At 36.7% G+C, this 18456-nt stretch overlaps 1 protein-coding gene across 3 annotated transcripts in view; it reads left to right on the top strand.

Annotated features, from left to right (window-relative positions):
• Window positions 1–18087, top strand: part of LOC109719043 — a 57922-nt gene extending 39835 nt beyond the window's left edge. The window contains exons 4-7 of one of the 3 annotated variants that reach the window (XM_020245537.1): window positions 1257–1336; window positions 5543–5644; window positions 17543–17651; window positions 17792–18087. In XM_020245537.1, the coding sequence (XP_020101126.1) occupies window positions 1257–1336; window positions 5543–5644; window positions 17543–17651; window positions 17792–17930 (430 nt within the window). In that variant the 3' untranslated portion in view covers window positions 17931–18087. The remainder of the gene's footprint in view (window positions 1–1256; window positions 1337–5542; window positions 5645–17542; window positions 17652–17791) is intronic. The other 2 variants (XM_020245538.1, XM_020245539.1) reach the window with 2 other exon arrangements.

Here is an 18456-nt window from a genome sequence, read left to right on the forward strand (position 1 = left end):
ACGATTCGAGGACACGTGAATCAACCTCTATGATCCGGGCTCATCGTGTTCTAGTGTGTCACTTCCGCAAAAGGTACGAAAGAATACTTCCGCTACGTTTTACAATCACGAAGAACTTAGAAATGGTGAATCATTCCCATCTTTATGAAGGCGGTAAATGATTCACCACTTTCAACTAAAATTTAGAAGGTTGTGAATGGTTCACTGCCTTTCTGAAGATGGTTAACGATTCATCGCTTTTGGCATACTTATTCACTGTGATGTTGAGTTCGCAAGAGGAGGGTTATTTTGTGAAATAAATATTTTAAAGGATTATTTTGTTAATTCCAAAATTTTATAGGGTTATTTGAAAAAGAAGACGTTTTTCCTCACTACATTCGTGGAAGTTTAGTTTTGGTTTTCCCTCATTGTGGCACCCGAGTGTACCATTCACATGTTTCCTAATTCAACTCTCTTAGTGTGTGTGTGTGCTTGCTTTCTTTCTTTTTTTTTTTTTTAGCTATTACTATTTTCAGTGTAAGGCCCCACTTCCATAAAACCCCCTAGTACCTATGCTAATATTACCTAGGAAGTTGGGAACTTGAGCCCTATTCATGAAATGAACATGCGGAGGAGATCAAACCCCCAACATCTTAAACATCATTCCAGGTAACAACACAACCACTAGGCTAGCCTAGTGGTTTACTCTATTAGGGCACCACTAATTGACTTTTGAAAGCTTAGAATTTGATCTAATTCAATTCAAACACCTCTTTCAAACTTGATATTCTAGTAACTACCAAGTTAAAGAAATTCTTAACAACTTCTATAAAACCCACCATAGTAATTCTCTGTGACCTACCGTTGTATTAGTATTTTTTAATGTTGAACTTCTCTATTTCCATATGGCTTTGGCATTCAACTCTAGAACTAATATATCAAAATCGGGATCCTATATTGGTTCATATCAAAGTTAGTAAATGGTGCACTAAACTCTAATCTGACTGGCATTTTGAAGAGGAGAAGAATCAAGTTCGAGGGAACATTTTCTCAATATACTATTCATCTATTGATGTTTTCTATGTTTTCCAAATTTGTGATAATACTTATGTTGATTGACTAACATCTAAAGAGGAAAGATGTGTAGCTTGAGAGAGCATTTCTGCAACTAATTTTGCTTGGTATAATATTATATTCTTCAATTGGTGCAATAACTATTGTTTAAACACTCATTCTTAATTTTTTTCTTTTTTAAATGACTACCTCATTTATTGTAGGATATGTGGAGACCCCTTTGAGAATCCAGAATGTGAGGCCTCTGACCTCTTTGTCAATGAAATTCAATGTGTCGGCAAAGGTACTGATGACTTTGCTTTTTATTTATTCACAAATTGCGTTGTTTGGTAAACTATTTATACCTCTGTAGAAAAGATAACTTACAAATTAACTACAATAATTCATTTAGCATCATTCAAGTTGGACAAAGTTTTGTTTACTGTAACAAGAAATCTATTCTTTTATTGAATAATAAAACAGAATGAGGGAAATGGATATCTGAATCACATCTTGCTTTAGTTAGCCTGAGAAGTGTTAATTTGGTACTGAAAAGCTTCTATACACAAATATTGGCATGAACTCTCTTTTAAAGGTTTTCTGTTATGAAGTTAAAAGAAAGGGTGCTACCTAGTTAGTCCCCCCAAAGTTGGTTCTAGGGTGGAAGCTTTTGGGTAGGATAAAAGCTTTCGTATTGTTGCATGAAATGGATGATCACGTGACTGTTGAAGCAAGTAAAGAGAAAGTGAAGCAAAAAGAATATGGCTTTAAGGCTTGTTGCAGTGCCGCTCTCCTTCAGACTTGATTCATCTCTACCATTTGATCAAATAGTGTACACCGGGTCAATAAATAGCCTCTTAGATTTTGGGAATAAGGTGGGAATAAGGGCCCTTTCTCTTTTTTTCCTCCAATTACTATGACAAACTCTAGCTCTCCTCTTAATAAGTTATCTCAGGATAAATCGTCTAAAAGGAAGTGTTAAGCCCAAAGTTTCTGTCAATTGTTTTGATGATAACAAATATGGAACTCGGCTCTTAATGTTTCTTTTTAAGTGTTAATAATTTTTGTAATTGAAAGGACGATCAATTTGTGTTGGAATTTCATTTATTGCTGGAAGTCAACATTCTGAGTGGTTAATGAAGGCTGAAAGTCAAACTGGGGGAATTGGTCAAAATGGGAATTGGTGAATCATTCAGCGTATTCAAACACGGTGAATGGTTCACCGTGTTCCGTATTTACATTTTTCTTATATTTTTTCGCAATACATATATTTGTATTTTTCCCAAACACGGTGAACCATTCACCATGTCTAAACACGGTGAATTATTCACCGTGTCTAAACACGGCGAATGGTTCACCATATTTAACTTAACAAACTGGCCCCAACCCCACTTACATAGTGCTGACTTGGCGTCTGCGTGGTAGGGTTAGGGCCATTTTTACAAATATAAATTTGCTGAGGCTATTTTTAAAATAAATTTTTTCCAGGGGGCCAAATGCAAAAAAAGCCTTTTGCTAGATGTTCGGTTGATCCTTCTGTTTTTACATACCATAGTAAAGAAGGAATTCTTGTTCTCCTTCTCTATGTTGATAATACTGTCATCACAGGCAGCTCGTCTTCTATGCTAATCTCCTTATTGTACACACTATAAATAGAGTTTGCTATGAAAGATTTGGAACCTCTGGGGTAGAAGTAACTACTTTAGCTCATGATCTTCGGCCGATTCAACAAAAATATGCTTAACAGCTACTTAAGAGTCATGTCATGATTTCCAGCAAGCCTGTTTCTACTCCGCTATCATCTACGACTCAGTTGTTTGCTCATGAGGGTCGCTTACTTGAGGATCCCTATATCTATCGTCAAATTGTTGGTGTGCTTCAATACCACGAGACCAAATGTCTCATATGTTGTGAATCATGTTGCTCAGTTTCTACAATCACCTATGGGAGAGTCTTTCTCTATTTCATCTTCTATTTGAGTAACAACTTGTAGATTTTCACCTAGCTGTTGATCGCCTGATGTTTTTCTGTACTCCGTTCCAATCTTCACATCTGGCTGTGAGATGCTCAGATTGCAGAGATGTTTTCTTAGCATAGTAAGCGTTGATACTTATTCTATATATCTTATTTGTATATTTTTATTTTGTTAATCTTAGCTGTACACAGCTATTGTACTCTATATCTATATAACATAATGAATCCCCAGTTTCATTCCACGTGACGCCACCATAGAGTGGGTGAAGTTGGGGGTGAGTGCGGTTGGGGGCGGGGCTTGGTGGGGCCCAGCCTAATTTTTTATTTTTTATTTTTAATATTAATTATCTCTCTCTCGCCACTAATGTTTTGGGGAAGGGAGGAAAATTAGGCACTTGTTTTATTAATCCAGTCTAATTCTTCCCTCTTTCATTATAAAAATTTAAAATATATAATTTTTAGACATAACTTTTAAATAGTTTAGATTGCATGTATTCAATATAAATTTTGATTTTATAATATTAATCACTTAGATGCAGGTTGTACAATAAAAAATAAAAGAAAGATTGATGGAGTTTTAAGTTAATTACTTATTTTAATAAATTTAGTTGCGAGAGTTGTATGAAGTATACTAAATTTGTAAAACTAAATGATGCATTCAAATTTTTAAGTCAAAATACTATTGAATGACTCAAATCTACATATTGAAAGGTTGTAGTGAAAATAAATTTTGAAAGATTGGATAGCTAATTTAAAATGGTTCATAGTTTAGGAAAGTTCTATGCATTTTTACTTTAATTTTAATATCAAACTTCAATGTCATATTTATAGTCTGATAAGCGATCAACTTCATATTTATATCTCCTAGAATATCCAAAACATGATTAGTTGACTTTTAGTTTGAACAACAATTAGGCATTCTAAAATTTATTAGATAGTTTAATAGACTATTTTCTGGAATGAAATTATGAATTGAATAAAACCGATGAATGCTGAACTCTGTCTTTTTCAATGTCATATTTGTAGTCTGATAAGCGATCAACTTCATATTTATATCTTCTAGAATATCCAAAACATGATTAGTTGACTTTTAGTTTGAACAACAATTAGGCATTCTAAAATTTATTAGGCATGATTAATTTCATTCCAGACTATTTTCTGGAATGAAATTATGAATTGAATAAAAGCGATGAATGCTGAACTCTGTCTTTGTCTAGAAAAAAATAAAATATAAAAAATATAGATTACACTTTTGGTTCTCAAACTATAAGACACATGACATTTTAGTCTTTGAACTTTAATGCGTTATAATTTCCGGGTCAAACTATGAGACACGTTATACTTTAGTTCTTAAACTTAATAAGTTGCAATTTCTGGCTTGCATAATGAGGGACATGACATGTTAGTCCTCAACTTTTACAGCTGCTATAATTATAATTAATTATTTTTATGATTTCTTCTTACTTTTTTATATTCTTCTTATATTTTTATTCTTATGCTTTTACTGCAGCAGCTGCTGATTCTTTTTTAGTTTCTTTTATTTTTAATTTTTTATTTTTTGACTCTTTTTTTACTTTTTCTGCTTTCTTTTAACTTTATTTATTTATTTCTGCAAAATCGACCCCCAGCAACGTGCGAGTGTCTACACTAGTATATTCAATATGAACCCTTGAACTCCTTGCAGGAGGCAAACACTTCTCGATGAAGAATCTTTGAGTGGAGTAGAGATCACAAGATTGTAGCTACTATGTGGTTGCAAGCACCTTTTAATTCAAAGTATCAGCGTCTATGGCAGTAAAGTCGCCACCACCAACTCAATATATTCCAATGATCACACCATTTCAGATTATGTTGACCATTTATTTGTTGACTGATACTAAGGAAAGGAGGCTTACAAAGCCCATTGTCCCACTAAGTCTGTACGTACAACTTAGGGACCTACATCCTACTATTAACTCAAAATGATGTACAACGGATTTTATATAAATGTCATCCCCTTTAATCACTTCTATCTTCATAAAATCGTTAAAATCCCTAAAGATTTTGAAAATTCTTTTTACAATGTCTAGAATACGGAACATGTAACCAAGCAGTGACCCCTGAATTTAGAAAATATTCACTTGGTTCTGTTTAACCGTGTTTCTATCATGAGCTTTTCAACAGATAAAGCAGTCAATTGCAGGGGAAAAAAATATGCTTACGGTTTTCAAAGTTGAACTTGTAACTGTCTATTGTTAGAAGAAAACAATTGATCATGGTATCAATTAGAGCATTTTTAAGAGTTCATGATAAGATGCCCGAAAGTCTAAGAAATTGCATTGTAAATGCATAGTACTAAACATCATCTGTGTGAGTAAGCACGATTTAGGGAAAGAATTCCCTGAATTAAACTGGTCTTTTAAGTTCTCTGTATAATAAATACTAATGATCTGCTACATATATCATGTTTTCTAATTAGTAGATTTTTGTTTTCTAAATATCCTCTTTCTACATAAAAGGACTATCAACTTTATTATGGTTGATATTTTCCTTACAGATGGTTACTTAATCGCAGGATGTCCATATTCTTGTGTTAGAAAGGCTCCTCATGCCTTTTCATTTACTGCTGATAATGGAAAAGCACGTGCAATCTCTCAAGGTTTGTAGAGTGTTTAAGCTTCTATTCATAGGACATATTTTCTTCAAAAGTGTTCTTAATCCACTTAGATCAAAATCTCTAGAAATACAGTACTATATCTTGACTCTAATTTCATATATTGCCTAATTTCTTTGAACTTTGTTGGATAAATTGAAGTCCTAGATGTGCATGGTTAACTTTGTACAGATAAGGGTTCTTTCAAGTTCAAATTTGAAATCCCACATGAGAGAGAGAGAGAGAGAGAGAACAGCTTTTTGGGACACCTTTTCCGGTGATAATCTTTAAAATTTCTCTGTCAAACTGTGATAATAGGTAAAAAGATCTCAGTTGTAGAGCATTAGGAAGAAATTGTTATTTTTCCCTTAACATTTGTATCTACATAACTGGTTCTGCCATCTATCTATAACCCCTCTCTCTCTCTCTCTCTCTCTCTCTATCAAAAAGAGGAGAGAAAAAAGAAAGGGAAAGAAAGGACAAAGAGGAAGGAGAGAAAGGAGACAGAATGAGGATGGAAAAGGAGACCACTCGGAGGTGCAGCCCAGGCTTCCCACCGTAGTGTGCGAACATGCTGACTCAAGCTGTCCGCATTTACACCAGCGGTGGCACGGCCATTTCTATATGCTTCTTTTCATCCGCTTTCCAACCCAACATGGCCATTTCCCCCTTCAAACTATAGGGTGGCAAATTGCAAATAGGCTAAACCACCGAAGCTAATTGAAGTTTGTAAACACAAAGTAACAAATAATATCAAAGGATGTCTGGAGAAAACAATAAAATTACCAACAACAAGAGCTCGAAATTTGATGATAAGACCCTGTGAAAGGAGTTTTTTGGAGTTGATCTATAGAGTAGTTTCAAAGACCTTCTCTAGAAGAAATGACCTGATCAAGATAAATTACTTAAAAATCAAACACAGAGAATGAGAAGAGCAAGCAAAAGGGATATACATACAAATAGAGAATTATGTACACCAATGAGTCACATATCATGAAAAAGGCACCATCTGCTTTAATCTTATTTAACACATTCATTCATGCACTATTGATTAGTTAAAAGAGCGAAGGATTAAAGGATATTGTTATAGATACCCATGAAAGCTAGTTTTCTTGCCTTCTATAATGTAACACGCAAATTGGCTTGCGAAATCATACTCTACATTAGTAGATATGATCTGCAGCCTGTAAATGGCATATTAATAAAAACTCGTTAGTTTTGAAAACCTTATTATCTGGTAGGGCAAAAAACCAATCGTATAGAAAGAGATATTGTTTGATTCAAGGATGAAGGTGCCGTCCCGTGCCATACGGCACGGGGCGTGCCGTACCGTGCCCCCAAGAAGGGGGCACAATACAGGGGGGGTCTCGGACCCCCCCTGGGTGCCGTGGTACAAGCCGCGTGCCGCTCGAGACAAAGCGGCACGCGGCCATGTGCCGCGGCACTGTGCCGGGTGCCGCCCTATTTTTTTCTTCTTTTTTTTTTTGGTTTTTTAGCTTTTTTTTTTTTGGTTTTTTCTTTTTTTCTTTTTGTTCTCTGGGATACAGAGCCTTCGCCTGGCCATCTATATTGCCTTTTTTTCACTTTTCTTTTATTTTTTTGACATTGTGTTGTCTTTTTGTCAACTTTCTTTTTTCTTTTTGGCTGATGCCTTTTTTTTTTTGCCTTTTGGCTTTTTCTTTTGACTTTTTCTTTTTTCTTTTGTTAAATTAAAAATTTATAATTTAACTTCTTATTTATCAATATAAAAGCAAATTTTTAGTTGACAAATCCGATCCATACCGCGGGCTGCTCGAGCCCGTAGCCCACTACTGACATCCATTTTTTCTTCGCAAATTATTTTGTCAAAATTTGTTGCACCGTGAAGTTTTCGATGAATCAGGGGAACAAAAATCGATCTCCTAAACAAATTTTGATCAGATATTTTTTAAAAGAATAAAAAAAAAATGGATGTAATTACGGTACTATTCTGGTTTTTCTAGTTATTATATACTTCCTAATCGAATCAATATATAGATTTTGAAACGTTTTTAGAAAAGATAAAATTTTCTGTCATTTTATCTGTTATAATTTTTTAAATTCTAAAAAAATTAAAAACAAAAGAATTTTAAAATGTTACAGCAAGTATAGTTGTACTTTTCAAATAAAAAAAAATAAAAACAAAAGAATTTTAATTTCTATTCTACATCAAGTATAGTTGTACTTTATATACAAAATGCTTACATGCATGTTAATTAATGAGTATAATAAGCTATACATAGCAAAAATTAATAATAATTTGTCTAAATCTTTCAAAATAACATTATAAAAGCTTATTGGAACCAAAAAAACTTAAATAAATCCGTGCCAAAGCTTGCCAGTAGGAGGTCGTGCGTATCTGTCGGCATGCAAGCGTGCCACGTGTCGGCACGCAAGCGTGCCCGTGCCGTACCGTGCCAAGGATGTAACGGCACACCCCCGTGCTACGGCACTTTAAACCTTGGTTTGATTCATATTAAATAAATGTTCGGAATTTATGATTTCTGAAATTTACATCATTTAAATGTCATTGAGCACACCTAACAAAATAAATTCTGATTTTGGGACAGCTATAGTTTGGTTTTGAGAGTACAATATAATGTACTAGGTATATTGCATACTCTTTTGCAAGACTTGTCAGTTGTGCTTACAGTCATTGATGCAATTCCTTTTTTGGTAAAAATTTACCAGTAACCCCTAGGAAGCATCGTCAGGCTCAATCTCACAGTCGTATACATAGCCCAAGATTGCCAAGCGATGTGAGACCCTATCTCACACTTCCGGCTGGCTGACCTGTTCTAGTACCATACCAAACTATCACGACCTGCTTCCCAAGGGGTCACCCATCCCCAAGCCCGTAACTTGGTCAACTTGGTACCCTAGATCCAATAACTTGTTGGGGCTAATCCACTGGCCCAAAATGCTATAACACAGTTATTAGTTTTAGGACTACCCATTCTTATATACCTCTGCAATATGGGTTCAACTTTCGATGTGGGACTATTCTTAGTCACAGGGTATTACAATCTCCTCTGTTCAAGCTCTGACATCCTCGTCAGACTCAATCACATAGTCGTATACATAGCCCAAGATCGCCAAATGACGTGGGACCTCATCTCACACTTCCGGTTGGCTGACACGCTACAATACCAAACCGTCACAACTTGCTTCCTAAAGAGTCACCCATCCCCGAGCCTACGACTCGATTAATTGGGTATCCTAGACCCAGTAACTTGTTGGGACGAATCCACTGGCCCAAAATGCTACAACTTAGTTATTAATTATAGGAATACCCAACCTTATATACCTATACACCATGCGTTCAACATCTGAGTTTAAACTATTCTTAGTCCTAGGGTGTTACAATTTCTTTGGTAATTTGTTGACGAAAAAAGGGAAAGATATGTTGATGGGGGAGATGATGAGTTTCTAAACAAAGGATGAGAGATATTGATTCAATTTGAATTGAAAATTTGAAATTTTTTGATTGTGAGTTTTTGATTTTTTTTTTTCAGTGCAAGACCATAGAGGGAGAGGTATTGAAAATTTTTGATGTATTTATTGACTGAAAATTAACTTTGTTTGTTGAAAATGTTTGTTTTGCAAAGTGTTAAAGACTTCAAGACTCCCAGCATGGCTAAGTCATAGAGATTGTTTTAGGAGTTGTAAATTTGTTTTTTTTTTTTTTGTTTGGATCTTTCACATGAGAGGTTCATTGTTTTGGCGATTGCAACAAACTGCATTTTTGGGGGTGAGTTGAGTGTTATGAGTGCTTTCGTTGTAATTTTTTTGTTTTATCATGTAATTGCCAAAGGGGAGATTGTTACAGATTTGTATGTTGGCAAATTTCGTGAGTGCTTGAGTGGGAGTCTTGAAGAAGTCCATAATGAGAAGATCAAATTTTGAAGACCCGAAATCCTAAAATTTAAGTTCATTACGTTTGGTAAGATTTTACAGTGTCAGTGATAATATTTGTACTTAAACTTGTGCAAGTATTTTATAAGAGTTAAGTTGGATTTGGAGTGAAGGTCTTGAAATAGAATCGTCTTTGCATGAAACTCCAGAATTCCTAACATAAACTCTGGAACACGAACCTTGTGATTTCATGTTTTCACATGAAACTCCGGAGTTTGCTATGAAACTCCGGAGTTTGCTATGAAACTCCAAAATCCGAAGTTAGGGTTTTTGAACTTCAGGGTGAAACTTTGGAGTATGCTATCAAACTATGGAAACCAAAAGCATTCCTCAAGAGTTTCACACTGAAACTCCAGAGTTCCTAGTTTATACTCCGGAGTACTAACTTTAAAATAGTTAGAACTTCGGATTCCCTTTTGAAACTTCGGAGCTTCAGTCCATATCAAAACTTTTCAAATTGGGTGACTTCTAATCCAATTTATTTTCATTCCAAAGCTATAAGTTATGATAGGTTCACTTACATGTGGATTTCATAGGTTTAACCCAGAAAGAAACCTTAGAGAATGTTCCTTTTTTCTCATATTTTCTACAAGAAGTTCATTCCTGATAGATTTTTCAAAACCCTAATTTCTTGTTTTCATGCAGAATTAATCTATGTAACAACCCAGCCTGCTAGCAATAATAACTTGTTGGGCCTAAACCATCGGCTCAAAATGCTTAAGCTCAGTTATTATTACTAGTGTGGAGCCCTTTTATATTTCAAATCAGAACCCCTTCTCGTTCGATGTCGATGTGAGACTATTGGGGTGTTACAGACTCCCCCTGTTTTAGACTCTGCCTTCCTCATCAGGTCCAAACTCAGATCACAAACATATAAACCAGAGTAACCAGGCAATGTGAGATTCTAGAGGTGGCTCCTATAGGTTCAAGAAGTGGCTTCCACCAAACCCATAGTGTAGCACATTGTCCCGCATAGCACTTAGCTCTCATATTTTCGGCTGGTATTCGGCTCTGATACTAATTGTGATGCCCCACTTCCCAGGGGTTCACACACCTCAAGACTACTCTAGTCTTATCGTACTTAACCCTCTTAACCTCTTAGGACTAGCCACAGTCTAAAATGCTATACTCGGGTTAAGAGGTTTAATCCTATTATATCTTATATATAGGACTATTCCAAATCCTGGTATCTCACATTTCCCCCCGTTTTCACACTCTTTCTCTAGTTCTCTTTGGTACAAGGAAAAATATAGGAGTGATGGCAACACTTATGTGATAAATGTAGTTGGATGCCAGTTAGTGGCAAGCCTTAATTTATAAGAATATTTTCATTCTCTCTTTTAGTATTAGCTCAAACCTTGGTTCGAAATGGGAATCACATTATGTGCTTCCTATATCATGGAGGATATGTGTTCATTAAAATTTTATCATATATCTTATCTTTTTTTTTTTCTTTTTCTCGGAGAGTCTAATCAATTGCTAAATGTCTTGGCTTCACTGTAAAATAATTACTCTACCACCAAATAAATAAAAAGTCGCCACCAAATGGCTATGGAGGCGACAAAAATTGATGCCATATGTTGCAGTAATATGTCCTGCTGGCAAATGAATTGGTGGCAAAATATTTGGTTTGGTACTTTAAACATTGGCTTCTATGGCGACAATAATCGCCACAAAAATGTCAACATTTGGTGGCAACACGTTATCCCCATCAAATGTGATGCCCTGTTTCCCAGGGGGTCACCCATCATAGGATTACTCTACTTTTAGTATGTTTAACCGTGTTTGCCTCTTAAGCCTAGCCATCGTCTAAAATGCTATAGCTGGGTTAAAGAGGTTTAATCCTATATTATCTTATATAGGACTATTCCAAATCTTGGGGTCTCACATTCTTCCTTTTTTAAGCCCTGACGTTCTCGCCAGGCTTAGACACACTCACAAGTATCAGGGGATGTTAGACTCGTCTCGTTAGCCTTAGCTGATCTTGTGGGGAGCCACTCTCCACCCACAACAGTTATCAGCCAGAGAGCCTCGCTCTGCCTCGCTGCACAACTCTGGCTCAGCCGAGACTCATCTCACATTTTCGGCTAGTAATTGGCTCTGATACCAATTGTAACAACCCGACCCGTTAACAATAATAACTCGTTGGGCCCAAATACTGGTCCAAAATGCTTACGCCCATTTATTGGGCCCAAAATGCTTACGCCCATTTATTATTATTACTAAGGTGGAAGCTTCTTATATTTCAAATTAGAATCCTTTCCCATTTGATGTCGATGTGGGACTATCGGGTTTGTTACATTTGGTATCAAAGCCGGTTCACCAGTTGGAAGTGTGACTGGGTCTCATATCTAGTCCCACATCGGATGAGAGAAGTGTGGTGGGTCTTATATCTAGTCCCACATCATATGAGAATAAAGTTGTGATTGGACACTCTAGTAATAATAATTGGTATTAAGCATTTTGGGCTGGTGGTGTGGGCCCAATGAGTTTTTATTGCTAGCGGATTGGGTCGTTATACACTATTGCTTAGAGACTTCTTTCTTGGTACTTTTGTGATTCTCCAAGCATCGAATCACCATCAACACATCATCTACTTGTACTAGATGGAGTGCGCGTCGTAGATTCAGCGTGAATGTCGTGGATTCGACGTGTTGAAGGTGTTTCTCCAAGCATCGAATTTCCAACCAGACTTCTTTCTTGGTACTTTTGTTGGAAGACGTAGGGGCCTTCCGGAGCTTACCTTTTTGTCACAAAGAGAGAAAGGGGGTAGCACTTTGTTGGAGGACGTAGGGGCGTGCCGGAGCTTACTTTTATCACAGAGAGAGAAGGGGGGAGAGAGAGAAGCTTGACTTTGTTGGAAGGTGTAGGAGTATTCCGGACTAGGCATCATGGACACGGGGCAAAACCCCACGTGTGTGAGTCCAACGCGGATGCGTGTCTAGCAAATAAAAAAAAAAAAGCTCCGACGAGGTTTCCTAAAAAATAAATGCAGAACTATTGCAATGGGCCAAGGCTGAAAGCCTGAAACCTATTTACGAAACAAAAAATGTATATAAAAATTTAAAAAAACTTCACCAACTCTTTGGTTTAAGTTCTTTCTTCTCCGCAACAGAGCCTCTCTGTTGAGTTGCCGTGATCAAGTCATGTCGTGTCTCCTGTCCATGATGCCTAGGTTCTGGAGCTTACTTTTTATCACACACACACACACACACACACACACACGGAGGAGGAAGAGAGATGATTCTCTTTCCTCTATATGATTGACAAAGATCCCTTTATGTCTTACCGTCTATCACAGTTTGGCAGAAGTTGTGAGTTATAAAAAGGTTAAACCTCTGAAGGTCCCAACAAACGTTGTTTTCTGCATATTTTATAGAGAAAGGAATTCTAGTTGGTCAAGACAACTATGGGGAGATCAGTGAAGGGTCTTTTTGTTTCACCAAAGGTAAAGTTCAAGTTGAAGTAGACTATTATTAGGTGAACTCGAGATTAGGTGGAAAATTACTTTTTCTTCTGCTGTTTGTTTGTTTAGCTATGGAAATGAAGTTCTCTCAGTTCTATTATTTGTTTGGTAGGAAGTGAATGGTATAGAGCAGGAGGTGTGAGAGAGATGGATTAAAATTTTATTCTTTTTCTTGCTCAATAATTAACTTCATCTTGGGGTAGGCATGCTGAACGCAATTGTGGTATTCTTGGGAGTTTAAGTTTCGATCAAAGTTGTAGTTACGTGTGAACCAAACAATGGAAATCGGCATTTACGGTTGAAAACCACTTTACCACTCTCCACTTTTGGTGAAAGAAACACGCCTTAAATAGTGAGCATGCGTGAGGACATCCAACTTTCTTTCTTTCTCCACTTTTTATTATTTTAATTCCAAGAAAAATGGTTAGGTGTTCTTCCAAATGAATTGGACTTCTAAAAAATCCTTATCTGCATTGCTGAAGGTGACTACACATCTTAGAACTTTACTTTTATCCCTAGGCTAAATTATAAAAGCCCCCTTGCACTTTAGCTTTCATCTTAATTACCCCTACATAAAAAATTGAATTAATTATCCCTCAACACTGTTATTATCTCAAATAGGTCTAGCTATTTGGGATAATTATTGAATTTAGCTATAAAAATTTACAAACAAAGTTATCTATAAGTAATGCAATAAAATCATATAAATTGAATAAATTCCTCAATAAACTATCAATTTTGATAGTGTTACCAAAATAGAAGATGTTCTTTATCTATTTTTTAAAATATTTTTTTGATTTGCAATTTGAATATATGTTAGGTGTGGAATAATATGATATGCCAACTTATTTTAGTGAAGTTTTATAGTCTAATTTACCAATTTTTAAATTTTTTGGATCTATTTAAGGGGATGACAAAGTATATAGGATGGAAATTGATGTAATTTTTAATCCATGGGGTTAATTTAGATCGGGGCTACAGTGTAAGAGGTCTTTTTATAGTTTATAATTGAGTTCTTCGGCTTGGGGTCGGTGCGCCGTAGGCAATTACAGTATTTTTGGGAGTTTATATTTCGATCAAAGGTGAAGTCACGGTGAACCAAATTGTCACGCCCCGAGACCCGGCATAGGCCCGCCCGGTGCGTTCCCAGACCCGCCATATGCCTGCACATATAAGGCGTCTACAACAAAGAGGTATGAAAGATAAGATTAAACAGTAACTAGAGATATCAGAGCAAGTATACAACTAATTCTATCAACAGAAATGGAAGAAAGAGAATTACTCAACTAAGGTAAAACATAAGTTAATACATCATAAATCTCAAGATACATATAAAGGGTGGTCTCTACAAAAAGGTACAAATCTCTCAACCTCTTCACAATGAAACAAAAGAGAGGTGGACCACCTATCGACAAGTCCCTCGCTAGCTAGCCCGAGGCGATATCTTTCCCGCGATCCCGAGCCTCTCCCGGCGTGGAAGGCTCTGAAAGAAAATATGAAACAGGGGGCGTGAGAACTATAATTTATAGTTCCCAATGGGCAATTACTGATCTGAGCAATATAGAGAGCAGATATGAATAACTGGAATAACTGCAGAAATGAAAGCATATAATAAAATGCTATTCTACTATGCCACAAATATAAATGATGTCAACATGGTGTACATCTATTCTATCATAGTCCGAAATGCCAATACATGACTAGTATACTCCAACATGGCAAACAAGTATGCTGTAATGCAATAAGCAATACTATCAAATACACTATATGTCCAAATGCCCGATAAATCCAACTACTAGTCTAGTAGTGATTATTACTTATATGACTCCGTGTCGATTTCCATTTCCAATTAAGGACCTACACAAGATAGTACGGCTTGTGCCGCCTTAGTGGCCGTGGTAGCTCCAGCATTCCCACTCGAGGAATGAGTCTATCCCGCCAGGCCCCCGTAAGCTTCTAAATACTGCACGAGCGAGCATAAGTCGCGTAGGCTAACTCCGGAGTGCCGGCTTGTAGGGAGCGACCCTCACAAGCATAATCATCGTCTATGCGAATAAGCACAAATGGCAAGCAAGCATAATCATCGTCTCAAGAACCCGATCATCATGTCTCTAACATGGTAATCGCCACTAGCAATCCAACGGTCTAGTTCAATGCCCAATTGCGCAAGAGAAGGCTTAACCATTCATTAAATTCGATGTCACTATATGACATTATACCTCACTATGTCCAAATCTTGTTCCAACAATAATGCCACTTCATGACAATAGGTTTACCAAGTCCATTCATATTCCAAGCTCAATGCCGCTTTATGACATGAGCTTACTAAATCCATTCATATGCCGAGCCCAATGCCACTTTATGACATTAGCTTATTCCTATGCCAAGCATGAGTTCTAAGCCCAAGAGTGTAATGTACTCATCATTTTCACTAAATGAAACATGATCTCAAACCAAGTATAAGAATACTAACCATAGGCCCCAAGCCCAACATGAAAACTCTCTACTACATAGAGGTCCAATATGCATTGTATATAACATGTGCATTTTAGGCATTCTAAAATTCTCAAATATTCTATCTAGTAAGAATATGCATGCATTTTCATTTTACGATAAGTAAAAAATCATTATAGGGAAGATTTATCCCATTTTGGTGAGGCCAAACCCACAAAGTCTCCTCGCAACCCTTCGTTTGTGCCGACGAAGGTGCCCACAAGCCTCCTAGCTCTCTAAAGGTTAAACTAGGAGTATTACACGAACGTTACGAACAACACAAAGGTTAAACATTAACCAACTCAACAAAATGGCCAAAACTCACCTATAGTGTAGAAAATCCCTCTCAAGCTCCAAATGGGAGCTAGAACCCTTCCAATCCCACCTAGAGGAAGGTTCTAATCCAACCAATTGAGCTCCAAAATCCCTAGATCCAAAACCCCCAAACAAACTCTAAGTTTCCAATTCTAGGGTTTGTTCTAGTAAAAACCATAAAAATATGAATCCAAAGGATGAAACATGTTACCAACCTCTCTAGAGGCTTCAATCAAGGCTCTAAACCAACAAAGGTTGATGTTCTTCTCTCAAACAAGCTTCTCTCCAAGCTTCAAGCCTTCAACAATGGTGGAAATGCCACTAAGATGCAAAAGAGAGGGTTAATCCACCAAAATCCAAAAAAGAGGGAGATAAAATCCAAAGAGGGGAAGTGAGAGGTTCCCTACCTTGTCTTCCCTGTTTCCCAGCTCAGGGAAACCTCTAAGGGGCGTGGGGTATGTATAGAGAAGCAATGAAAGCAAATACATCCCTCAAAAGCTGCCAGTTTGCAATCTGGCAAAGTGTACCGGTACACGAGAAAGTGTACTGGTACAACTCCCCCGAATGCGCAAACCCGAGCCTCGGGTCGGCTGAAAACCACATCTGTACCAGTACAACCATCAAGGTGTATCGGTGCAAAATGTGTTCCGGTACAACCATCAAGACTGTACCGGTACACAGTCCTGCTGAGGCTAACCCGAGAGCAGACCAAAAATTCAACTTTTTGGGTTTTGGTGCAAAGTTTTAAACCTCAATTCTCGAAATACGAGCCATAGGTCGGAACACTGTCTACGACCCTCCAGAAAATGTGGAAAAGCTCGAAACACAAATCAAACACTCGAACCTTGCAATTTGCAAAAGTCCAGTGTGTTATACAAACAATGGAAATGGGCATTTACAATTGACAATCACTTTACTCCTCTCCACTTTCTGTGAAACAAACACTGCCTTAAACCGTGAGCATGCATGAGGGCATCCAACTTTCTTTCGTTCTCCACTTTTTATTATTTTAATTCCATGAAAATGTTTAGGTGTTCTTCCAAATGAATTTGACTTTTAAAAATTCCTTTTTTGTACTGGTTAAGGTTACTACACATGACTTTAGAACTTTATATAAACAAACTTTTAATATGTTGAGCCTATATGACATCTTCATGTAAATATATTTTGTACTAATGTAGAAGTTCCAATACAGAAGGCCCGAGTTCTATAACATTTCTCCTGCAATCAATGTCATTGTTGCAGTATGCACCAAATGAAGCCTTCTAAACGATTAACATCTGTATATTCTCTGAAGAGAAATCTCTTCATTTCTTGACATTTTGTCATTCACCTTTGTACCCTGTCAATACTTTTTTTGTGAATGATACGGAACATTTTTCCTGCTATTACTAGATTTTGAGTCGTAAAGTCATCTTTTGAAGAAATCTTTATATAAAATTTATTGTATGTAAAAAAAATTCTATAAAGATGATTCGAATAAACATATTAAAGAGCGTGGAAAGTTAAGCATAGTATTGGTGTGTCATGACGAAACTTTACATTTAGCATGAATGTAACACAGGATGCTTGACTCATGGTGCAGTTTGTGGTCACCGGTTGGCATGATGTTCAACTATATTTAAAAAAGCTTTCGACTTCACGTGAAAAAATTGTCAATATGGTTTGAAATTGTTAAGAATATAATTGTTGTGCAGGACATGGTGATGATTACCTTGTCCAGCTTGCTGTTGGACGGTGTCCTCGAAGATGCATACACTATGTTACACCTTCTCAACGAGCTATTCTTGAGGATCTTCTTGGGAGGTAAATTTATTAACTATGGATATTCTGATCATAGATGTGATCATTTTGAACTCTCGAGAACAATTTCTTCTGTCACATTATTTCTTATTCTTTTTCCCTTGGCTTAGCTTTTTTTTGGTTGCTTGGATGAATATTTGCAGTGTCTTAAGAGTACCGTATGACTTAGCAGAGGCATCTTTACTGGATTCACTTATATCCAAGGCGAAGTTTGAGAATGACAGGTATCAAAAGCCGAAAAGGAAACCAAGGGCCTCAACTGAATATGTCGATTGGTTGTGATGATCTCTTCATATTCATATGCAATATATAGTGGAGGAAGATAGGTAAATAAATGTATAAGACTATGATTTTTATCTCCATCAAGAGTAACTTTGCTTGTTGTGATTGAGCTGATCTTGCTTGCATTCTAATGTGAATGATGATGGGTGTTGGGTAAGGTGTAGCTAGCAACTCACTATGTAGTTTTAATTGGTTAAAATTTAGGGAGGGATAGAATCTGATCTTAGCCAACTTGATCTCAAGCCCAACCCTGGAATAGAACAGATATAATAGAGTGAAACTGAATTGTTATTCCCATAACAATTTAAGCTTTACATTTATTTTAGAGAGCACACCGAATGCAACCTCGTGTTTGTACAAAAAAAATTCGCTCCGGGGTCGATCCTGCTGTGCAAAAAATTTGTGCGCGCGGCAAGAATGGATAGGGGTTGTTGAAATTGCTATGCACGCACGGGGCTGCATGCAAACTCTATATATGCAATATGAGAATTTTCCTATACATGGGTGAAGGTGGATTGTAATTTGT

This window comes from Ananas comosus, linkage group 13 (genome assembly GCF_001540865.1).
Source record: "Ananas comosus cultivar F153 linkage group 13, ASM154086v1, whole genome shotgun sequence".
In the NCBI taxonomy this organism is placed as follows: Eukaryota; Viridiplantae; Streptophyta; class Magnoliopsida; order Poales; family Bromeliaceae; genus Ananas; species Ananas comosus.